General features: G+C 37.5%; 5 protein-coding genes and 1 pseudogene across 7 annotated transcripts; 3 read left to right on the top strand and 3 right to left on the bottom strand.

Moving 5' to 3' along the window:
- Window positions 1-496: 496 nt before the first annotated feature.
- LOC120152095 (F-box/kelch-repeat protein SKIP30-like) lies at window positions 497-3,896 on the top strand. The gene is made up of 2 exons (XM_039164388.1): window positions 497-633; window positions 2,728-3,896. The coding sequence occupies exon 2, from the start codon at window positions 2,816-2,818 to the stop codon at window positions 3,719-3,721; it is 906 nt and encodes a 301-aa protein (XP_039020319.1). The 5' UTR covers window positions 497-633; window positions 2,728-2,815; the 3' UTR covers window positions 3,722-3,896.
- A 4,579-nt stretch (window positions 3,897-8,475) lies between these two features.
- Window positions 8,476-10,988, top strand: LOC120152049 (tRNA (guanine-N(7)-)-methyltransferase non-catalytic subunit wdr4-like). Of its 2 annotated transcripts, none has more exons than XM_039164346.1 (10): window positions 8,476-8,702; window positions 8,801-8,965; window positions 9,050-9,230; window positions 9,332-9,388; window positions 9,484-9,554; window positions 9,796-9,874; window positions 9,963-10,022; window positions 10,167-10,258; window positions 10,351-10,411; window positions 10,574-10,988. In XM_039164346.1, the coding sequence occupies exons 1-10, from the start codon at window positions 8,503-8,505 to the stop codon at window positions 10,961-10,963; spliced, it is 1,356 nt and encodes a 451-aa protein (XP_039020277.1). In that variant the 5' UTR covers window positions 8,476-8,502; the 3' UTR covers window positions 10,964-10,988. The 2 variants fall into 2 exon arrangements, with proteins under 2 accessions (XP_039020277.1, XP_039020276.1); XM_039164345.1 differs by having other exon boundaries at window positions 10,158-10,258.
- A 911-nt stretch (window positions 10,989-11,899) lies between these two features.
- LOC120152016 lies at window positions 11,900-13,857 on the bottom strand (annotated as a pseudogene).
- Window positions 13,858-15,318: 1,461 nt separating this feature from the next.
- Window positions 15,319-17,983, top strand: LOC120152015 (NF-kappa-B-activating protein-like). The gene is given in 4 exon segments (XM_039164317.1): window positions 15,319-16,674; window positions 16,676-16,945; window positions 16,947-17,139; window positions 17,877-17,983. Coding segments are annotated over 3 exon segments (1,734 nt in total). The 5' UTR covers window positions 15,319-15,396; the 3' UTR covers window positions 17,133-17,139; window positions 17,877-17,983.
- A 165-nt stretch (window positions 17,984-18,148) lies between these two features.
- LOC120152030 (photosystem I reaction center subunit II, chloroplastic) lies at window positions 18,149-19,095 on the bottom strand. Its single transcript, XM_039164330.1, has 2 exons — window positions 19,087-19,095; window positions 18,149-18,645 (listed from the first exon to the last, which is right to left on the bottom strand). Exons 1-2 carry the CDS (start codon window positions 19,093-19,095, stop codon window positions 18,232-18,234), a joined length of 423 nt encoding a protein of 140 aa, XP_039020261.1. The 3' UTR covers window positions 18,149-18,231.
- A 163-nt stretch (window positions 19,096-19,258) lies between these two features.
- Window positions 19,259-24,262, bottom strand: LOC120152014 (protein TIME FOR COFFEE-like). Of its 2 annotated transcripts, none has more exons than XM_039164315.1 (12): window positions 24,039-24,262; window positions 23,662-23,949; window positions 23,421-23,578; window positions 23,097-23,328; window positions 22,735-23,023; window positions 22,575-22,635; window positions 22,393-22,479; window positions 22,101-22,305; window positions 21,929-21,974; window positions 21,755-21,821; window positions 21,289-21,654; window positions 19,259-21,177 (listed from the first exon to the last, which is right to left on the bottom strand). In XM_039164315.1, the coding sequence occupies exons 1-12, from the start codon at window positions 24,112-24,114 to the stop codon at window positions 19,726-19,728; spliced, it is 3,327 nt and encodes a 1,108-aa protein (XP_039020246.1). In that variant the 5' UTR covers window positions 24,115-24,262; the 3' UTR covers window positions 19,259-19,725. The 2 variants fall into 2 exon arrangements, with proteins under 2 accessions (XP_039020246.1, XP_039020247.1); XM_039164316.1 differs by having other exon boundaries at window positions 22,101-22,302.
- Window positions 24,263-24,371: the final 109 nt, after the last annotated feature.

Raw genomic sequence — 24,371 nt, 5'->3', positions numbered from 1 at the left:
ATTATAACACATGGAATAATATTATAATATCACCTTAATAAAATATCAAAAATATAAATTCAGAATTAATATGAAAAATCATTAAATTCAAGTAATAAATATTATTTTATTCAAAGCATACCTAAAAAATATTAGAAAAAGGGTAAATTACACATTTAGTGTTTAAACTATCAGTTTTGATCTATTTTAATACTTCAACTTTTAATTTTTTCAAAACCATATTTATGTTTAGTTTTTAATTCAATTTAGTTCCCACTATTAAGATTTTAACATGTTTAGTACCTAAACTATCAGTTTTAGTCCATTTTATACCCAAACTTTCAATTTTTTTTCAAAACTTAACGTCAACTTTTGAATATGGGTACTAAATTGAAACATAAACTAAACTTTAGGTATGGTTTTGAAAAAAATGAACGTTTATGTATTAAAACAGACCAAAACTAATAGTTGAGGAACTAAACGCGTAGTTTACTCAAAATTACGGCAGTTGTTTTTGTCTCTGTATCTCTTTCTCTCCGCTGTCGTATATCGTATCTTTTCTCAGGCAAATGACACGCTACCCTTTGCCTTTCTCCCGTTCTCTCGTCGTCGGAGCTTAAATTTTGTTTGTTTTCGCGGGTTCTTGGCTTTCAGGTAAGGTATCTTCTTTTTTTCATTTCACAAGCTTTACATTTAAAGCATTTTATTCGTTCGTTTTCGATGAATTAGAAGTGGGTTTTATGTGAAGGTGAAGGTGAGTTGATTTGTACTTTATAGTCATCTTTATGATAAACTTTCTTTTTCCTTCTATTCTGAACAAAAATCAGTTTTGTTTTCTCATTTTTCTCGAGTTTCTTTGTTTTTTGTTCCTGCGTTTCGGATTAACATGTTGATAAATTGATTTATTTCTGTTTGAATGTGTTGGTTAAATTCAATCAATTCAGGGCAATGATATATAGTGTGGTGCTACGTTTGTTTGTAAATGTGCTTGATCCTTGTGCTTGTTTTTTTTTGGAAATGTGTGTTCATTGTACTATAAAGTCAGGATTCTGGGGTGGATGTTTTAATGTTGCAAATTGCTTGTGCTTTTAGATGAATTTTTATATTGAACAATGTAAAGGTTTACTGAAATATAATTTCTGATCTTCTATGGTGTGTTTTGTGGAGTTCGATTCTTTGTCGTTTGTTCGATAAGTCCGCTTGAGGAGAAGCGTTAATTGTTTGCTCGTCATTACTTGTTACAGTTGTAGGTTCTTGGATGCTTGCTTCGGTATTTAAGAAGAAATCTGTATCATGGAAGATGGCTTCATGCTGGTTGTGCTTCTTCGATATTCGATTGGGATCTTATTAATATGTTAGCTCCAAAATTCCAAGCTGTTGGTTTGGTTCTCACATACATATTCAAATTGTTGGTTTTTGGCAAAAGTCCCACATTGGTTGTGTATAAGGAGGAGGGGAAATTCTTTTGTTATAAATAAAGCCCTCCTCCTCCTTAGTTAATCATCCCACAAATATAAGCCTTCTTCTATTTTAAAGGCTATTTGTATTCTTTCTCTCTTTGTAATATTTCCTCTATTAGTGAAATATTTTGGTGTTCTCTTTTATGTCTATTTAATAGCTATTGTCGGGTATAGTTGTTGTCAATTATTGTCCTATTAAAATTACTTGTCTTGGTAGTTCTGTCTAAGGAAAGTGGGTTTTAAGAGGGACCATTGTGACCCCTCCTCTTTCCTGGGAATCTACCTTGGGGTGATTTTTAGTACAATCGTTTTCACACTAGTCACCTAGATAATAGTTTTCACGGTGAATCTGTTATTGGTGGAAATTAACCCGAATTTCACAACAATTGGTATCAGAGCTCTTGGTTTATTTTAGTATGCTCTGTGGTTGCGGCTTAGGCTGATCTTCCACATCAGAAAAATTTCCTTGGGATAATTGACATTCTGCATTGGCAGCTATTAAATAGAATTTGTAGCAGAAATGGCAGACGCTTCTTCATCTTCAATTTTGGCAAGAAATACTGTGACAGTCAGAGTGCTATTCATTTAGCAAAGAACCAGGTTTACCATGCAAGGACGAAGCATATTGATGTTCGATATCACTTTGTACGAGAGATTCTAGAAGAAGGTGGAGTCATAATCCAGAAGATTCGGACCACTGAGAATCCTGCTGATATGTTGACAAAAGTGGTAACTGCGGTCAAGTTTAAACATTGTTTAGATTTGGTCAATATTGTTACAAATTAAAAGATTGTTTTTTAGAGATGTGTGTGGAATTTGCCAAGGTGGAGATTTGTTGGTTTTTGGCAAAAGTCCCACATTGGTTGTGTATAAGGAGGAGGGGAAATTCTTTTGTTATAAATAAAGCCCTCCTCCTCCTTAGTTAATCATCCCACAAATATAAGCCTTCTTCTATTTTAAAGGCTATTTGTATTCTTTCTCTCTTTGTAATATTTCCTCTATTAGTGAAATATTTTGGTGTTCTCTTTTATGTCTATTTAATAGCTATTGTCGGGTATAGTTGTTGTCAATTATTGTCCTATTAAAATTACTTGTCTTGGTAGTTCTGTCTAAGGAAAGTGGGTTTTAAGAGGGACCATTGTGACCCCTCCTCTTTCCTGGGAATCTACCTTGGGGTGATTTTTAGTACAATCGTTTTCACACTAGTCACCTAGATAATAGTTTTCACGGTGAATCTGTTATTGGTGGAAATTAACCCGAATTTCACAACACAAATGTGCTCTTTCAGATTTCATATTCCATATTCAACTGCTGTGATTGACTAAACAGAGATTTGTTACCGAGGAGCCGTTGGAATTGATGAAACCCTGGTTATTATGTCTGGATTAATTGAAGGTCTTCCTGATCCTGTTGCCCTTAGGTGCCTAGCACGGGTTCCCTTCTACCTATATCCCAAGTTGGAGCTTGTTTCTCGTTCCTGGAGAGTTGCCATTCGTAGCCCCGAGCTGTTTAAAGCTCGAGAAGAGGTTGGCTCGGCAGAGGAACTTCTTTGCGTATGTGCCTCTGACCCTGAGAATTTATGGCAGATGTATGATCCTCTCCGTGACCTTTGGATAACTCTTCCTGTCCTTCCCTCGAAGATCAGGCACCTTGCCCACTTTGGTGTAGTCTCCACTGGTGGAAAGCTGTTTGTTCTTGGTGGTGGGAGTGACTATGTCGACCCATCCACCGGCGATCAAGATGGGAGCTTTGCAACCGATGATGTCTGGTCATATGACCCCATAATGCATCGGTGGACGCAACGTGCACCAATGATCTTACCTCGTGCCATGTTTGCATGTTGCGTTTTGAATGGAAGAATCATAGTTGCCGGTGGTTTCACCAGCTGCAGAAAATCTATATCTCAAGCGGAAATGTATGATCCCGAGAAGGATATTTGGATTCCAATACAAGATATCAACCGCACTCACAATTCAGCTTGTACAGGATTAGTTATTGGAGGAAAGATGCATGTCCTGCACAAGGGGTTATCTACAGTGCAAGTGTTGGACAATGTGGCATCCGGGTGGACAGCCGAGGATTACGGTTGGCTCCAAGGTCCAATGGCAGTTGTACCGAGAGCCCTGTACGTGATGAGCCATGGACTTGTATTCAAACAGGAAAAAGAAGTGAGAAAGGTGGCGATTTCCGCTTCTGAGTTTCGTAGGAGAATTGGATTTGCAATGGCAGGACTAAGAGATGAATTTTTCGTGATCGGAGGGTTGATAGGCCCCGATCGTTAATTGGGATATCAAACCAGTTTCCGATGGTTGATATCCTGACGATCGGGGTGATAGACCAACATGGCGTCAGGCAGCTCCGATGACAAATGCAGAGGAACAATATTTGGATGTTCTCAGCTAATTTAGCTCCTCACTTGATCTTTGTATGATTTCCCTCTGTTGTGATTTAAGAGTAAAAAGCACGGATTACAATTATGAATCTCATTATTGATTTGTTACTCGGCATTTTTACCCAAAAATCACCCAAATATTATAATATTACCTGTTAGGCACCTTTTTCCTAAGTTTACCGATCTAACACCTTTTATAATAAGGCGCACACCATATGGGAAGTCACGTTACCTTCCAAGTTTTCTTGCTATTTCAGATTCCCTATAAGCGTTTTAAAAAATATGCTTTAAAAAATTGAAAAAAAAAACTATAGGGACTAACATCATAATTTAATACATATTAGTCCCATGAGTTGAAGAGCATAGGGTTAGTTTATATAAACATATTGAAGTGTTTAGGTTATGTTTCTTGACAATATGGTATAAAAGCTAAAAGGTGTATTTCTTAAATTTTTTATCTCTATATCTGATGAATCTACTTATAAACTATTGTTAAATTTCATTAGGTTAATATTTATTATTAAGGTTTATTAATAATTAGATATTTTTACATTAGGTTAACTTATATATAATGAATATACTTAAAGCATATTTTAAAAGCATAACCTAAACTCAAACCCATTAAGTTCAAATATGCCTATATAATTAACCTCATTAACTCTTCAACTCATAGAACTAATATGTATTAATTTATGATGTTAGTCCCTAAATTTTTTTAAATTTTTTTAAAATATGTTTTTTTAAATACTTTTAGGTATCTGATGTGACAAGAAAACCCTAGAAGGCGCGTCCTTGAAATGCGTTTTCCCACATAGTGTCATATCAATATTTCTCCTGAAAAGTACGTTTCAGGGAATGTACTTTCAGTCCACCTAAGTAAAGGCACGTTTCACGTAACGCACCTTATTATAAAAGAGTGTCAGATCCGTAAAATTTGAAGAAACAATGCTTGACAATATAATTTTAATATTTGGATGATATTGGGTAAAACGTCTTGTTAATCTCGTGATTAACAATTATATAATTTATATAAAATAAAATTGGTTAAAAAATATAACCATTTTATGATAAAATTAAGTAGAATAATTGATTTTTCATTTTTGAAGATCTAAACTTAGTACTACAAAATTAAAATTCGTTAATATTTAATAAATTATATGATGAATAATCCAGTGACTTATTATATTTTAAAAACCTTAAATATTTATTAAATCTGATTTGAATTTCTAAATTTTTGAAATATTTTACAACTCATCAGATTAATTATCTAATAATCCATAATAAAGTAAGGGTAAACTACATCAAATACCACTTAACTTTAGGCTTGTATCGTTTATACAACTGAACTTTTGATTTTTCCAATTATAGCACTGACTTTAATTTTCGTTTCAATTATACCACTAAACCGTTAAATCGTTAACAACACGATGATGTGGCTGACGGCTGTCGATGTGGCTGGCAACTATCGACGTAGACATCTCACTGAAATGACCCATTTTTATATGGTTGTTAACAATTTAACAGTCCAGTAGTATAATTGAAACGAAAATCAAAGTTTAGTGTTATAATGGATAAAATTAAAAATCAGTGGTATAAACGATTAAACGCCTAAAGTTCGGTGGAATCTGACCCTAAATTAAATATTTTAAAACAAAAATTCCGTGGAAGGATGGCACTATGGTTTTTTGGCCTAATACCCAGGCAGATTATTTATTTGACCCAATAGGCCAAATAAAAGTTTAATTCGTAATCTACGACATTTGCTACAATATACATAGGATTGTCATCTCAAGGTGACGAGTTCCAAAGAACAAATTTTTAATGGTCCCATGTATATGGGCTCCATGTGCACCAATATTATTTTTTCATATCAACTCGTCATGTCAAGATAATAGTCCCTTTAGAAAAAAAATTAATTTAGTAAATTATTTAAAATTAAAAACTACAAAAACATCACCTCGAGGTGTTGAGTTTGCCTTGAATTTAAAAAAGTAGTTGTCTCTAGTCGCTGCACAACGAGCAAAGGTAATGGACAATTCCAACGGTCATCATGGAACTCGTCATATTAGAGTGACAAGTTTGGGTGGGATTTTTGAAAAATAGTTATATAGCCATTGGATTTGGGGTATAAATAAGGTTTTGAGTTTGGGTTTTTATTATGTTTTTTTAAGAAAAAAATCGAAAAATGTCTACCCGCGATGAATGTTATTTGGATAATGTACATATCTTTTTGATTGGGTGAGCTCGGATGAAAACGGAGTGTTCATCAAAGAGGAATGAGTCTATGAGATCTGCATCAGCGGATTATTATATATTTGCAACAATCTGGGTTGTATCCAGTGACCTTTTTGCATGATTTTAAGGTGAACCCGACATTTATTACGATTCTCATTGAACGTTGGAGCCCAGAGATACATACTTTCTATCTTTCAAGTGGTGAAACGACAATTATGTTGGAAGATGTCGCTTACCAACTCGGTGTGTCGGTTAATGGTGCGACGGTAGTGAGACACAACATTTTTGTTTATTTCGAAATTGTTCACGAAATTTTGGGAAAGATGTCACTGTCAGAGGTATAGAGGGGTACTAGATACGAATCACCTAGTTGGAGTCTGAATTTATAGTGACGAACGACTCCATCGAGCAAAAGGTTTTTTTCCGCCCTAGCATATCTGCTCCAATTAATTTGAGGGATATTGTTATCGGATAAATCTGGCAATTTGGCGTACATTCAGTATCTTCTGATATTGAGAATTTAACTGTGTGTCACAACACTAGTTGGGACTCGATTTTGACTTTTTTTATACTAAGAACTTTGCAAGGCTTTAATTATCCAACGAGGTCAAAAAACAGGTGTAACAGGTTATCTAATCCTGCTACAATATTTGGCATGGTACTGATTCCCGTTTTGACACCAATTACAACGATCCCATTTGAATTTTCTCTCGCTGCAAGGTAATTTTTACCATTTTTTAAGTAAATTTTTAATTTTTTTTTAATTTTGACTTTTATATTATTTAGATGACGACATAATATTATAAAGACCAAGTTGTCGGGTGCAACTAAAAGATATATACGCATGAGAATCGATATCACCGGTCGACATAGGTAAATATAATTTTTTAAATTACAAAATTTTAATAATTATTTTTTTTTTATACTAACTTTATTATTAATGTTTACAATTTTCTTGGATCTCATATTATGACGATGAGATCCGTCGGTTACTGCTACCAGGATTTTTTGAAGGGTCGGAGTTGTGGTGTGCCGTAACGTCTATGCTACACTTTGTAATTGTTGAGATTCACACCGCAGATAAAGTGTTGCGGCAGTTTAGGTATTATCAATCGATTCCTATGCAAATTATTGATATGGACGTACTCCATAGAATTGATACGCGTGGGAATCACACTCACAATTGGCCAATGAAACATGTTGATTACATTGAGCAATGGAATCAACGTCATTTGTTGATCCCTCTGCGTTACGAGATTACACCCGCCGACCTTAATTTTGACATTTCTCCTTACCTCAACTATTATGAAGCAAATTGAAAATCATATTTAACGACATTGGAAGAGAGTGAAGAATGAGAACAAATAAAGACCAAATTCACAAAGGCCATGAAGAAATCAATATCATCTTCGTCTTTTGCTTATGCTGGTTATTTTGCATCTTATACCAGTTTTGGTTTTTATCCTCCATATCATACTTCCACGGAGACTCAGCCGAATTGGGTTAGAGGTTCATGGGATGCAATGCAAAGCACTCAAGCATCTTCGATCGAATATGCGAGTGAGGGTGAATGTGATCATATTTTATATAGCCAACAACATAACCAAGTCGAGTCAATGATGACAATGATGGCATCAAATACCATAAGCACATCACTGTATTTCAAAGATGCATCTCAAAGTGGAGTGATGTTCAATAAACCTCCTTTTGAAGAAGCAAACGATGATGAAGACGATGACGATCAAGCAAACGAGCCCAACGTACTCGACGAGCTCTGCGACATTATCATTTGACGACTCCCCGGTGTAATCAAGAACTAAGAAAATATAAATAAATTTTTATCCATTGTATTAGTTTGTGATAAATTTTATTTAAGTTTTTTAATATTATTTTTATTTACTTTTTTGTTTCAATTTTTTTAAAATTAAATCTTATCAAACTCGTCATTTCGAGGTGACTAGTTTCAACATTTCATTTTTTTAAATTTCAAAAGTTGTCCGTTGCACAACGGGTACCTTTTTTAAATTCAAGAAAAACTTGTCACTTCAACGAGACGGGATTTGTAGTTTTTTTATTTTCAAATAATTTACTAAATTAAAAAATAATTTTTAAAGGGACTCATCACCTCGACATAACGAGTTTGTATGAAAAAATTAAAATATTAACACACATGAGGCTCACGTACATGTGTTTGAAACTCATCATCTCGAAGAGACGAGTCCTATGTGTACCGCAGTAAATGTTGTAGATCGCAAATTAAACTTTTATTTGACCTATTGAGTAATCCGCCTGGGATATTGGGGGGGGGGGGAATCTGGCGCTATGGCCCTAAGGCCCTGAGAACTTAAGAGCCCAATGATTTGAAATGCGACCGGCAAGCTTAAACCAAAGATTTAACCGGCATTAGCAAAAACCCTAAAAACTAGCAACCGTTCCATGGAAGGAGCAGAGATGGAGGAAGCTCGGGTCGAAGACCGTGAACACGACCACAACAATACACAGGAAGATGCTCAAATTGAAGAATCTGAACAAAAAAACAAAGACGCGGAGGTTGCACCCGCCCTTGTTTCCGTCCACCCGACCCAGAACTCAGTTGCAGTTGCTGTCGGGTCGGACCTTCGTGTCTTCAATCTCTTGTAAGCATTTTGCGTTTTCCTTCCATTCGCCTCCTCCTTTTACGTGGAATTAGTCTTCGCTTACTTAAATTTCCCTAAGAAAAATTGGGTGTTAACAGAGACAATTGTGCTGTGAATTTGGTTGATGAGTCGGGGGGGGCTTCTCATAATGATTCAATAAGATGTATTAAATATGGAACAAATGGGAAACTATTCGTATCTGCTGGAGATGATAAACTTTTCAAGGTTTGGTCTACCGATTGTTGGCGCTGTATTTCCACTGTGTAAGTTCTTAAACACCCAACTAGTTTTTTTGGGGGAAATTTTACTTTATCTTAGTGGTGCATTATGAATATGATGCATGACAGGGTTTCTGAGAAGAGACTGAGTGCAGTTGCAATAAGCAATGATGGTCTTCATGTTTGTTTTGCTGACAAATTTGGAGTGGTTTGGGTGGTGGATCTCGCGGGCTTCGATGGATCCGAAGCTTCTCTTGACAAGAAGGCGGCACCGTTGCTTTCTCATTATTGCAGTATCATTACTAGCCTGGTAATTGATTGTCTACTTTGGTCATTTTCCCACATTTGAGAACGGTTATTTCCCGTTATGTGTTCGTTTGTTAGTTACCAAATTGTTAACTGGACTTATAGGAGTTTTCACTCGATGGGCGTTTTATAGTCAGTGCCGACAGAGATTCCAAAATTCGAGTAAACGATCACACCTTAACATCTCTAGTTTTTATGAGAATGATAGTGGATAGCTTGATAAAGCCCCAATGTGACATGCTATTTTCCATTGGCAGGTTACAGTGTTTCCTTCGAAGCCATTAGATGGAGCCCATGAGATTCAAAGCTTTTGTCTTGGTCATACGGAGTGAGTGAGTTTCTGTGATTACACGTTTCCTTTGCATTGCTTTGATATCGTACTTGTGAAAGGTAGTACTTTCAAATAAAAAATTGTGTTGAATCAAGCGGCAATGATATGCTTGAACTTCTTTGAATCTCAGTTGAGGATTCGTAGGTTGATTTTGAGAATATCTCAATTTTTTTATTTGAGAATATATGTCTATTTCCATATTAGAAGATATAGGTGTTCATGGTAATTGTGTGTACAGATTTGTTTCCTGCCTTGCCTTCATTAGCTCTCCGGATTCTCCGCAGGGTATTCTTGTGTCTGGAGGTGGTGATTCAACTGTGAGTATTGAGAATTTTATTTGTTTAACCTGTCTTGTCTTCTTAAAGATTCCAAGGTGCAAATTTCAGAAATCAATGAATTGTCCAGGTTCGCTTGTGGGATATTATATCCGGATCCCTCCTTGATACTTGTGAAGTTGGTGCAAAGGTATCTCTCTTATGAGAATTTATGGAGATTACGATGATGTTTCGTGGAAATAGAATATCATTCATTCCTGTTTTTCTACTTTAATTTTTCTGCTAAACATTTTATCTTGGTTTTATTTTAACCTCTTTACCGATGGTGGGACAGGTTGAATCTGATGCTACTGAAGGAAACTGTTCAATTATTACCGGCATATGCACAATTCTCGATTGTACCCTAATTGCAGTAGCCATTCAAAGGTCAGATTCCGAGTATTCTATACGCTTGTTTTTCTTCTTCAATGGTCCGCCTGTTCAGTTGATTACCATAACAGTCATTCTGTTCTATGTAGTCTACGAGGAATAATGCTATTGGCGTGCAACCTTCCATCTCGGACTCTTTCTGTTACAAAGGTAGAGACTAAAACTTGAACAACGGTTAAAACACAAAGGATTGTTTAACTTGCATGCCTTGGAGACTGGTGCATGTTTTCTGATAAAATGATGTGAAGACTTACCGAATTTATCCATACTTACCGGTTTAGCTAAATGCATGGCTAACTATCATTTTGGCAGTTGGTCTCGATCATCGGGGAGAATTTTGTTCCTACAAGCCTTGGCAGTAGCATATCCGGAGGATTGCTATGGATGGTAACAGGTGCCTCTAAGTTCCGAGGGCCCGACATTTCGCCCTGTTCCAGAGTGAAAGGCATCTCTGGTTTCAATAAAAACAGTCCTGATTCCTCGGAGCAGGAACCAGTCGTGTTGGCTGATACTGAACTACCCGGTGGAGTCAAACTACTCGAGAAGTTGCAGGGAAGCATGTTAATCGATGAAAAGGTGTTCTTGGTGGCGGCAGATGCCGTGAAAACGGCCATGTGCAATTTGTTAAATAAGAAGCAATACTCTGATGAGAAACGAGAGTTCAGAAAGCGAACAAGAAACGATAAGAAAAAGAAGCAGTGACACGGATGCAATTATTTGTTTTGTAATTTGCAATTACTTGAGAGTGTAGAATACTTGAGATGAAATTCCATTTCCTTACACAGCTCAAGGATCTACATATCAAATGACTTAGTTACTCTCCGTTTGGTAGTAAAAAACATAAGCCTAAATAAAGGCAAATGATTTTAAGTGAAGTGGCGAGAAATAACGAAGGGAATTACTTCGTTGCAATCTCTTTTTCCAGAAATCTAAGATTTAATCAATTCCCTATAACAATAACCTTAATTTCCCCAAACAACGAATAAAGTAAGTAAACATATTTGAAAGCAGAACAAGAAACTCGAATCTAAACGTGAGATCTTAACGGGAATACGAGAAAAAGAGAAAATGTTTACCTCGTTAACGCAGTTGAGGACGATTACAGCAAATTAAATTCTGGAAAAAAGGAAAAAGTAAGAATTGAGCTTGAAAGGCAATTAAAATGAAGAAGAGAGAAACAGTGGTACCGTCGGTGATATCGGATTTTGGAAGCATCGATCGGAGAACTTCAATTAAAATGCCCGGGAAAATAATTCATTGTGAATGATTTGTTTTTTCCCCCTCAAAGAAGTGAAAACCAGATGGCAGCATAGAACCAAGGAAGTCCTAGTATTCTTAGTATTCGGACCCGAGACCTTAACAATTCACTTACTATTAAAGTCACTCGTTTCGTTTCATGACCGCTAAACCATTTATTCTTATTTCTTAAATACGAATCATGCCAAAATATACATAAACTAATTATTAGTGTGTATAATAATCTAAACACATGAAAATTATAAAGACTTAATTAGCAACTAACCTTGCGTGATTATCACGTAAGATCATAAATAAAGAGATTAATAAACAGTGATAATGAAAATGGATGAAGAGAGATATTTGCAGAAGTTCATCCCCACCAAGCTACACCTCAATTTGGCTCTTAAAATCCAAATATATAACCATAGAAAAATAAATCGATTCTTAGAAGGGCAAAAATGAAACTGAATTCGTAATTGAAGTAAACCAATTCATGACAAATAAAAAAAGCAAACTTCAAATATATATATAAATAAAAGCCACTATTAATGGGGAAATGATTCACAGAAGATCACAATCAGACCAACCATGGCAGTAGGTTCTTTACATTGGTTCCAAATATATTTGCGGAAAGATTATTAGCAATTTAGCATGAAGAATTATCATGGCTTTCCCGAACATCGGTTCGAAGCCTCCTTGCCTTTGTTTCATCGAGATAATTTTGATAAATATAAGAGGCAAAACCACAGAGTGCAAGAAGCATAGCAATTACCTTCACTCCGTTCATTTTGTCATGAAAAACTACCAGAGCAGCTAGAGGAGTAACAGCCAATGAAAGAGTACTGATCACGTTGGAGAAGAGAGACGTGACGAAAAATCAAGCCTACAACACCAGCACATACTTGCCAGGTTACAGCAGTCCAAACCAAAGTCAGCACGTAAGAAACTCTTCCGGCGTCGAAGCCCTGCATCTCGTGCTGCAAAGTCTTCCATTCCCCGCTCGCAAAGAGACCCACGACCGATACACAACTAGCAACGACCGATGTATAGATTTGCATTTCCAAAACAACAGAAAACGTTTCCTTCTTCAAAACCTTTTGAAAAGAAAGCTGCATAAGGGAAAGCAAAAGGAGTAAAGGGCAGAAGCTCCGAGGGTAGCGAGGAAGCCGATGAGAAATTTCTTCTTTGAAACTCCCGATGGCCCTTCGGAATCATCATCAACTGCGATTAAGGCAGCAGACAATGACAAGATAACCACAGAGTTCAGGATCAAAGCAGTGAACTTCTGTGAATTTAGGAAGTAGGAAAACTGCATTGAAAGCCAATTGAGTTGCACAAATGAGAGAATACGTAGAGGCTGAGAGGTACAATAGCCCAACAGAATACAACATATTGTCACCGGCTACGACTGCTCCGAGAACGAAATAAACCAGAGCAAGAATTCTGATGGGAGGCGAGGCGGAAGAAGTCGAAGCTTCCGAAGAAGGGCGAAGGAAAAACAAAGGGATAAAAAGGACAGGGAAGCCAGCAGTTTGCACAAGAGTGGCCATCCATTTACTATTCCCACCCTGATCATAATAAAATCTCCCCAGAAGAACTGCAGCAGCTTGGCCGGCAATGAGGAAGAAAATGTTGATTGCCGCCAAAGCCCACCATTGCCAGTGATTCAGTTTAAGAAACGGTGATTGATCCATCAAATTTTCGTCCTTGTAAAACAGTTTTACCTATACATTTGAAATTGAAAACTGAAATTAATGAATTGGATCAAAGTTCTAACATCAAGAGGACTAATGCTTACTTTTGGCGACATAAAGATCATCAAATAGATTCATCCAAGTCCCGGCACTAAAAATTAAAATTCATATCAGTATATCACACTTCAAGCCCAATTATTATTATTATAAAGAGAAGAACATTAGGGAATTTCATTTTACTTCAGTCGGTAAATATATATATATATATATATATATATATATTATACCTAAGCGAAAACTTAAGAGGTAAAGAATCATATCATCAGCAATCGACAGAACAAAGCCCGCAATGGAATCTATGCATTAACACAGAACCAATATTCAACATTAACCAGTCTTCTTCGCATAATTAAGATACGCAGAAGAAAGAAAGAAAAAAGCGCGCATCACTTTAAGGAATCTTATCAGAGAATTGAAAATTATTTCTTACAGTTCACTTCCGATTTCTGATGAGAACCTGTCCCAGAAACGCGGCTCGCCAAAAATATGAGAGATGAAGAAAAATATGATCGGAAGAGAACATAAAATTAAAGACAAATGCGAAATTTAGAGCTTTCATTCACTTCAACCTCATGAAGTGAAAAAAAGTGTTGCCTGCCGGCTCGTGATTCCTTTTGGATAGTCGCGGAAAATTTTAACCTCAATTTGTTTAGGTAAATTAAAAGTTTCTCCACGTGACGTTATCCTTAATCTCACGTTGATCACTAAGGTTTATAAACGTTCAACTTGATCACCAAATCTTTGACAATGAATTTGTTGGGTAAAATACCCATTTAGTACCTAAACTATCAGTGTTGGTTCGTTTAGTGCCTAAATTTCAATTGTTTTCAAAATCATACCTACAGTTTAGTTTTTGTTTAATTTTATTACACCGTTCAAAATTTCATGTTAAATTTTTAAAAAAATTGAAAGTTAAGGTACTAAAAAGGACCAAAAACAATAGTTTAGGTACTATAAACACGTTAATTTTTTAACGGAGGGGTACTATAATAAAATAAAAACTAAATTTTAGATATGATTTTGAAAAGATTAAAAGATTAAGTATTAAAATAGACTAAAAGTGGTAGTTTAAATACTAGATGCGTAGTTTACCCATTTTTATCACTCTTCTCCTTTCTAAGTTATTGTATGATAATATGACTTATTTTAATATTTTTAGCTATATAGACTTCAAATAAAATAGTGGGGTAATAAAAAATGAATAATATAAATTTTTATGATAACAAAAATTGTTTAAAATCTTAATAATAAAAAAGATTGAAAAAAATTAGTGATGAAATTATAATTTATACAATATTTTAATATGAATTGGTTGATTTTTTATTATATCTAGTGAAAAAAAACAAATTATGTATTCAAACAGATTTTGATATGATAGATCAATTTATTTATCTTCATCGAATTTAAATTTTATTTTTCTTAAATTTAATTAGGTCGGGTAAGGCCATCTATATATTATTGATTAGGGTAAATTATGTATTTAGTATATAAATTATCACTTTTGATTTGTTTTAATACTTAAATTTTTAATTTTTTAAAAATCATACTTGAAATTTAATTTTTTTATTTCAGTATCCGCCGTTAAAAATTTAGTTTTTATTTTATTTTAATACCCATTCAAAATTCTAATGTTAAGTTTTGATTTGTTTTTAAAAGTTTAGGTACTAAAATGGATAAAAAAATTATGGTTTAGGTACTAAACACGTTAAATTTTTAATGACGGATACTGAAATGTATGAAAATTAAACGTTAGGTATATTTTAAAAAATTAAAAGCTTAATTATTATAACAGACTAAAACTGATAATTTAGATATTAAATACGTAATTTAACTTATTAATTACAAATTTCACAATTCTATAGGCATTGGGCTAGTTCACTTTCTTTCGGACTTGGGTCTCAATAGGCTTTTTGTTGTTGTGGTCGTCGTCGTCTCAATAGGCTTTCGACACCTTTAATTATAATGTCGGTTTGGGCTTAGCATATGTATTATTTTCATATTTCCCCCTAAATTGTTATCTTCTTCTCAGGTTAATCATAAAATCTTCAGTGAGTACGATCTGATTCCCTTCGCTCTCTTTTGAAAAATTTGCAAAAGGAAAAACGATAACTCAAATTGCTTACGTAAATTGATTGGATTCCAATGGGCCGCCTGACGTCCACCGTCGAAGTTCCGGGACGAAGGAACGACTCTGTTCGGGAGAACGGCCGCTACATTTCTGAATCCGATGCTTCCCCCGGTAACCCCCGACACAGCCGTCGTAGCCCTAGCTATGAAGCATACGAACGCGACCACCAGAGCCGCAAGGGTAACCAACAACGTAATCGTTCTGGTTCACCTGAATATAGAAAGCCTAGAAGACGAAGCCCTCCAGAAGTTCCTGAAAGAAGGCAGCGTTTTGACCGCGAAAAATCCGATGATTCTATCGATTACAGCCGCCGTCGGCGCAGTCCCAGTTACGATGTCTACGACCGCGACCGACCACAAAACCGCAACCTTTCACGGTCACCTGGAGGCGAAAACCCTAGAAGGCGGAGCCCTGTCCATGACCGCTCCCTAAACTCGCTGCCCAAGAAATTCGGCAAGAATCATAGCTACCTGGACCGAGATTATAGGAACGGAAAACAATCGGAATCTGAATCGGACGAGGAGTTGAAAGGATTGAACTTTGAGGAGTATAGGAGGCTGAAGAGGCAGAAGATGAGGAAGGCGTTGAGGTTTTGTATTTGGGAGAATACGCCTAGTCCGCCGAGGAACGAAGACGATGATTTGGAGGATAAAGGTGATGAAATTTCAGAGAAGTACGGGGAGGATAACGGTGATGAGAAGAGCGACTCCGGTAAAGAAAATGAGAAGAAGGACAATAGGAGAGTAAAATCCGAGTCTGAGTCTGAAAAATCTGGTAGTAGTGAATCAGAGAGTGAGTCGGAGAATGAATCAGAATCTGATTCAGATGATTTAAGGTATCGGAAGAGGAAGAAGGAGAGTTCTAAGCGAAAAAATAGAAGCAAACGTAGAAGTGGGAAAGCGTCATCTTCCAGTGATAATGAATCCGGTCAAAGTGAATCCAATGAAGAGGAGGAAGATAACAAGAGGAGAAGGAAGTCAAGGAGAAAGCGGAGTAGCCGGAGTAAGAATAGCAAGAAAAGCAGGAGGAAGAGTAGGCATAGTGATTCGGATGAGAGCTACAGTTGTGAAAGCGAAACTGATATATCTTCTGACGATCGTGTCAAGTCGAAGAAGCAGAAAAGCTTTTTGAATTCGAGGTCTAGAAAGAGTAAGAAAAGGAGAGGATCAGAAACTAATAGTCAAGCTTCAGATTCTGATAAGAGATCAGATTCCGGAGTTGATGCTAACAATAAAGCAATGATAGATGAGCCTAATATGGCTGATATTAATGCTGCCGAAGCTCTTATGTTCAAAGGAAATGCTAGAGGCTCAGAAGAAACATGCATTGGATGACGAGCCTATGGTTGGCCCAGCACCGTTGCCAAGAGCTGAGGGGCATATAAGTTATGGCGGTGCTCTGAGGCCTGGTGAAGGTGATGCCATTGCACAATATGTCCAACAAGGGAAGCGTATCCCACGAAGAGGTGAAGTGGGTCTTTCTGCTGAAGAGATTCAGAAGTTTGAAAACCTTGGGTTTGTGATGAGTGGTAGCAGACATCAGAGAATGAATGCTATTCGTATTTAGGAAAGAAAACCAGGTTTACAGTGCAGAGGACAAGAGGGCATTGGCTATGTTTAACTATGAAGAGAAAGCAAAGCGCGAACACAAGGTTATGGCTGATTTGCAACGGTTGGTGCAACGCCATATTGGGCAGGATGTTGGCCCGACTCACAACCCTTTTGCTGGAAAGGATGGTGCCGATGCTTAAATCTCATGTATGTTCGACTATTTATGCTGTTGCCACTATTAGTTTATTGCTAATTTGTTTGTGTTGCAATGAAAGCATTATCACTATTACTAACTGCTGAAAATTTCCCATCAAAGGTTTTTTGGTGTGTGCGTGTTGAAGGCAGCATTTTTCATGTAGTTAGAATATGGAAAAGTAGGAATAAGAAAAACTGCGGTATGTTGGCATGATTTGCATTTTCATCAACATCCTTTCCTTTATTTTCTGTTAATGAGTGATATACTTGAATTGAAAAGATTATTATCAGTTTGTCATGGTGGAGACCAAAAGTGTGAGAGAAACCACTTAATCCATTGTTTTGTGGTATTCTCAACTTTGTAGTAACTGAATGTTCAGATGGTGAGAGAAGGGTATAGGGTGTTCTTTGTTGGGGGGTGGGGTCCTAATGTCTTGCTTTTGCTCTTGTCATGGCCATAGGATACGTACAAATGTGCTCTCTTTTTTTGCCTTAATATATTCATATAGCGGTTATGGAATCCAAGCTCTTACTGTTGGATACTACAGGTTGTGATTTATGCTGACTGTACAGGATTGTTTTTAGAGGTGACAATGAAGAAAGAGAGCTTGTTGCATGATCTACAGCCTCTTTAGGAAAATTTGTTTAATTGGAAGAGTTGATAGGATTGTTTGTGAACTGATCAATACTTTATATCATTTAGCTATTCCAAGGGGACTTGAAACTAAACATGTTGCTTTCTCATTCAGATCTTGAGCTTGTCATCAGAATTGGACATACAACATCATCCGAGACTCCGCCATTGGTAATGGAGATTGCAACCGTTGAAAGACCAATGGACAAGTTGATCTAGGCAACCGGCCTTGGTTGTTTGAATCTACAGCAGGCACCTCAACTGAAGCTCGACTGTCATTTACTAGTTTTGTAAACAACTTTTGTTCAAGTATATGATATGGTTTTAGGATATTTAAGGTGCCTTTGATTTGCACTTGCTTAACTGAAAGTTAAAATTCATTTTACATAAACGCAGTACAAAAGGAGAAAGTACATAGAACAATTAACAAGAAATCATGGTTTTACATCATTTTCATGAAGTCGCTCATCTTACAAGTCATAAACTCGTTTTCCAGTGAACTTAACTTCAATGGGACTGACATTCTTCCCAATTGACCTAGAGTTCTGCCCCACTCCTTGAAGACCGGGGTTCACCTTCTCAGGATAAACACCATCTTTGGGGTGAAAGTATTGAACCTCGCCATTTGGGAAAACCCTGTAAAATTGGTACTTGATCTTGTACTTAAACCTCAGCCTGGTACCCAAAGCCAGGCACTGCTCTTTCCTTGCCAGCTTGAGCAAGTTGGGTCCTTGCCTCATAATGGCTGCCCCTCCCGTTGGCATCTCGAAGATTTGTTCTTTGGGTGAATCCCCTGTGATGACAGAGAATTCTTCAACTTGTGCCTTTCTCAACAGTCCTCCGGTGCTTCCTCCAAAGATGGGTGATGGGGTGTTGTGGTCCAACTACTACTACTACTATCACGACGATGACGACGATTAACAAAAAATATCATTATATATATTAGGGTAAACTATACATTTAGTATATAAATTATCACATTTGTTCTGTTTGATCACTCGATTATTTTTAAAATTTTACTTAACGTTAAGTTTTAGTTTTATTTTAATCACTCACCCTCAAAAAATTAAAGATGATGATGTTAACTTATCATCATAAAGTAATGTTATATCATCAATAAAAAAATTAAAAATATTATATCAATAATGTTATTAATTTTCTAGAGTGACTAAAATAATATTAAAATGGCATTTACAGTGATATTAACAAAGGGTCACAGATCTTTTGAGAGACATGGGAAGTATTTTTAAAAGAGAGAAACTTTTGGCAGTATTGGATAATGCCGAGATACTGTGATATTATTTGGTTATTGGATTTGCCTTTACCTTTCCCATCTTTTACAATGGTAAATGAGTCACTCTGCCTACTTATACTGTTTAAGGAAGCTTGCGTGAAAGCATCAAAGTGTTGTGTCAAAAGTTGGGGTAAATGAGTTTGAAATATGCCTATTCCCCCCCCCCCCCCCCCACAAGCCACAACCAAAAGCAAAGGAAATGAACAAAAAATAGTAATGAAACTAAGAATATTGTTTTCTTAGCAAATGGTTATCCTATTTACACGTCAGCATCACATTAAACCAATAAAATAATGATGACCTCGTCTAACACCCAACAATGAAGACCCACATTATGGGGTATTGGTTGGTTACTTAACCATAACAAGAGCAAATCTGGTGCTTTTTCAGTTACCATGAAGACCTTTGTCCCCCCTCAAAAATCTTTTTAATGCGTCCTACACCTTGTCCCTTGAGAATTTCATCTGCTCTAGGCGATAAAATACTAAATGCAGTTTGCTTTCGATACCTCAGAACTCCGAAAGGTGGCAGGGGCATGTGATCGAGATCAGAGCACGTTTCTTCTTTCAACTGGTGTATCAGCAGAAGAATTCTCACTCTGCTTCTTGTTGAGCTGTTCTAAGAGACCTGACAATCGTATCCGATGAGGTCCCGCTGCTGTAGGTATTTCTTATCCCTGTGGCGATAACCCGGACTTGGTATTCACCCCGAACAGTATTTGTGTTTGGCCTTGTGGAGGCTTCAATGGTTGCTGGGGAAAGAATATAACATTGTTCCCAGGGGAAGCTGGGGTTCTGGCTGAGTTTTTCCACGGGGTTGATTGTGTTGCAGGGTTGCTTTGGGGCACACTTTGTGAGAATATAGCAGCATTGCTAGAAAACTTGGCAGCAATGGAAGATGCAGGCATGGTGTTGGTTGTCTGAGTTTTGCTTCGAGATGCTGCAGCAGGCTGCTGCTGATGTTGTTGTTGTTGCGCCATGTGCTGCTTCTGATGTTGAAGCAGCTGTGGATTCGAATTTGATGAGTTGGGAACAATGGGAGGATTTACAGATACCGTAGTCGCCGTAGAGCGTGGAGGCCAATTTCCGGTGACTGGAGAGGATACAAAATTCAAGGATTTTGCTGAATTGTCAAAAACATATGTCTGACCGTTTGTCCTATGTGGCTTCCCTGAACTTGCCTTCTTGCCGTCATCCGTATTGGTTGGACTAGATCCACTCTTCCCATCAGATCCTTGGTGATTCTTCTGCTGTGCAGCTTGTGGTACAGGGACAACTTGGTATCCTTGCCTACCCATCTCAGGTAGGCTATGAAAACTTGTGGGGTTCTGAGCCATGGATGAGAAGTTGAGATTTGAAACTTTGTTATTTCCGGCGAAGGAGGCGAATGACATGGCAAATGCTTGAGGGGGAACGAGATCTACTCCGCCACCACCCACCGATGCAGAGGGTACTAGCGCAAAGTTGAGTGGCTGATGATGAACTGGTGGGTTCTGACCATGAACCTTTTTCTGTGCGTTTGCAGTGGTATGCTCTCCACCACTCATCTCATGCTCCATTTTACGAGATTGATTGGATGAAAGCATCTTATGCTCCTGCAACTGATGTGAATGCATGCTTGTTGAGCTCAGAAAATTATTGGCACAAACTTGTCCACCCCGCGGTTGCCGACTTTCTAGTTGCTTGTGGGATGATGATGAACCGCTCGACGGGACTGCACTTTGATAAGCTGGTTGAACTGGAGGCTGAGAGCGGGCTAGCTGTTGTTGAAGTTGAGGATGCAACATCTGAGAAGAATTGAAAGACCCATTATAGAAAGGCAATACTTGACTGGGGGTTGGTCCTCTAATTGCAGACGGGTTTCCAACAGGAGCAGAGATAGAAAACGGATAACCATTGTTCTGTCTTATAGTCAAGTACGGAGGTTGGTTAGCGGCCAAATTCGGGTAATTAAAGCCCAAACCTGCTGCTACACCTGGTAACACTGTCGAGCTAGTCGAGAGTCCAGGTGTTGAAGTATCATTCGAGGATGCTTTAACAGTAGAGGTATCAGGTTTGGACGGGCCAGATTGATTTGCATTTGTTTGATACTGACTCAAAGGAAAGATGAAAGCAGGACCATGCTGCAACATGATTAAAAAAATCAAGACTTTGAAAATGATAAATTCTTAAAAACAAATTTAATGAAAATGGATTTGCAAGGATTCTTCATTAACTTAAAAAGTATAACATACCATCAAGTTACCAGCAGATACTGGTTGGGAAGCCTTTTGAAACGCCACCTGCTTTCTCTGCACCGTATCCTTGGAGCATTCAGAGGTTTTATCTTTCCTGGTAAGACCAGGAAAGCTCGCTGCAACCTTACTTTTCTCCTCTGTAGGGCTTAGATTCACTAATGGATTTCCAGGAGTCGAAGTTTCCGCAGATGGCATCACATTGAGATAGCTGGGCTTGGCCCCAGATAGAGAAGCAAAACTGGTCGGTGGTGGCCAAAAATGGTTCACTTTTGCGTACTGCTGGTGTAATTGTATGTTATGAGCAATGTAATGATGCATGACGCATCTTTTAGGCCGAGGCTGGGAAAGTGAGAAACGAAGAGGCTGCATATTTCCAATAGAAACTCAGATGTTTGACAAATAACCTACGCCATATATTTAAAAGTTTGGCCTAGCAAGTAGCAAGGATATCAGTAATTCATACCTGCAATGCCGTCGATGATCTAGCACTTGCATCCAAGGGTGCAATTGTCGGGAAGGGAGGCATATACCTGTCGTAAAAATAAAATTTAAAACTACTTAGAAACAAAAATGAAGAATACAACTACATTATTTAACAACAAAAATGCAGGTCCGGAACAAAGTCTTGATATCTTACCCTAAAGGTGGCAAACCATTCGGCAGGTGCACTGAACTAGATTGAGCTGAATAAGAGACGAGGATCAATTAGTACACTCGTCTTATCATAACTCAAGAAAACCAAGAGCTAAAGTTAACAAATAGAATTCATTGAACAACACAGTGAGCCAAAAGAAACATATTAAAATTACCTGTTTGCAGCACTTTAGGTAGCTGTTGCTTTTGACCTTGCTCAGATATACAAAAAGCACTAGCAGCTTGATCCGGCTTCTCCAAATTAAGGTTCAATGAATCTCGTTTCTCGATCATAGTAGCCATCTTCTTGTCCTTACCATCATCTGCTCTCATTTCTTTCTTCACAGCATTTGCTTCGTCCTTAGCCAAGGTCTCCGCCTTCTGCATCGAAAATGAAAAGTAAGAAAAATGTATTTAAACTGAACAAAAATCAGGAGGAAAAAATAAGAAGAATCGAAGGTCACTCACTGACTCAATTTCCCAAGCCTTGCAATTAGGATCCAATGTGATATCCACATAGCAATCCTTCACCGGAGATGATGCCGTAGGAGGAGCCTGTTGGGAAAAGGTGGCCTTACTCGTAACGCTTTTTCTTCAGAAATTTAAACAGCAGTCTATATTAAAGTTTTAGAGAGAATGGATATTCTCACCATCAAATCGATCTTGAACTTCTCCTCAAGCTGGCTTTCCGCTCTTTTCTCCTTGGATATTCTATTAGTATCACACACCATTTGAAAAGAAATCAGATATCTTGAGAGCATTACCTAAAGGAGAGAAAAAAACAAGAAAAGAAGAATCTTTGATGCTTACAGTTTGATTGCTGTAGGATTCTGGAAATCAACTTCCGAATTACCCGATTCCTTTTTAGTCACATCTCTATCCACAGGTTTCGTTTCTCCAACGGATGGTTTCGAATCTCCTCGCTTAATCAAAGTTACATTCTCCGGTGACGGAGTCACCACTGATGCAGTTTTAGTAGCGCCGTTTTCAGAAATTTGACCCTTTTCCGGTGAACAAATTTCCGTTTCTGCCTTCTGCTCATTGTCGACTTTCGGTGGAGCTCGAGAATCCACAACTTCCACTTTCTTCTCCGTCGAGGCTACAAGAGCCAATAAAAAAATTAAAGAAAGAGAAACCTTTAAGAGAAAGGATCGAAAGCCAAGAGTACTAACCATGGCCAATTAATGGATCCTGCTTAATATTGGTGGAGGAGACATTTGCATCTTCAGATTCAAGCTTTGACAAAGGATTACCAGCGCTATCTTCCTTCTTGGAGCTACGCGTTTGTTTCATCAATCCGAAAAGAACCTCTGCGATTTCAATCTCGATATCTTCTTGAACTGAGAACGACGGCTTGGTCGCCTTTGGAAGTCGAGTCTTGGGTCGATTCGTCTTCCGCGACGTCTGAAAAAAAAACCCAAAAACAGCTAAATCCTCTCGATTTCGTCAAACACTCAAAAGAAGGGGAAAATCTAAGATCAAAAATATGAGCTGGCCATCTTCTTCCTAGCTGAACCATTTGATGAAGACGGTGAAACTCGGTCAGATTCAACGCTCCAACGAACCGGCGACACCGAAGCTCGCAAATGGTGTTGTTCATCGGCTAAGCCACCATTTCCAGGCACCCAATTCTCATGTGACCTTTTCACTGAAGCTGAAAAAGAATACCAAAAGAAAAAATCAGCGCCATCTGCTATATCTAAATATAAATCATTAAAAAAACACCAATTTTGGTACCTGAGCGAGCTTTTCTAGGAACTGGAAAACTTATCATTTCATCGGTGGCCTTCGAATGGGCTGCTGCTTGCCCAGAAATTCTAGCTGAAGGTGAAATTTTACGGATACTGAGCTGCTCGGCTTCGTTATCTTCTTCTTCTTCTTCACCTGAACTTTCCTCCGTACTTTCTTCTCCGTCCACCTTATTTTGTCGCCGACGCTTGCTCCGATTCGAAAAATCTCGGTCTCTTTCTTTGCTCATTCGCTCCCTCAGCCTCACCGTTTCCTGAATCTCCATCTCTCCACCTTCTTCAAGCAACAACAAAAAAAAAATATTAATCAAACAAACTCAAAATAAAATGAAAAAATGAGAAGTTAAGAGAGAAAAAGTCTGAAACCAGGTGAATATCGGAGATTATTGCTTCGTTGACGACGTTTAGGCAATCCTCTTCTTCCTTCTTTCTTTCTCTCCATGATATATATATATATTCTTCGATCAAAAACTCAACAACAACAACAACAAAATCTTCCAACGAGAACAACCGGCCGTTAACAAATTCGCCGTCGTTTCCGGCCAAAAGAACTGGTTTTGAGAACTTCCTTAAAGAGTCTAAAGATAAGAGTTCACCGTTCTCTCTTTTGCGTCTTTATATTTATTCTCAGCGATAGCTTTTCTGATTTTTTAACCTTTTTGCTTTCTGTGCTAAAAAAAATCTCTTATCTCGTCTTTT

This window comes from Hibiscus syriacus, unplaced genomic scaffold, assembly GCF_006381635.1.
Source record: "Hibiscus syriacus cultivar Baekdansim isolate YM2019G1 unplaced genomic scaffold, ASM638163v2 tig00111084_pilon, whole genome shotgun sequence".
Classification (NCBI taxonomy): domain Eukaryota; kingdom Viridiplantae; phylum Streptophyta; class Magnoliopsida; order Malvales; family Malvaceae; genus Hibiscus; species Hibiscus syriacus.
This window is presented reverse-complemented; position numbering and strand designations above follow the sequence as displayed.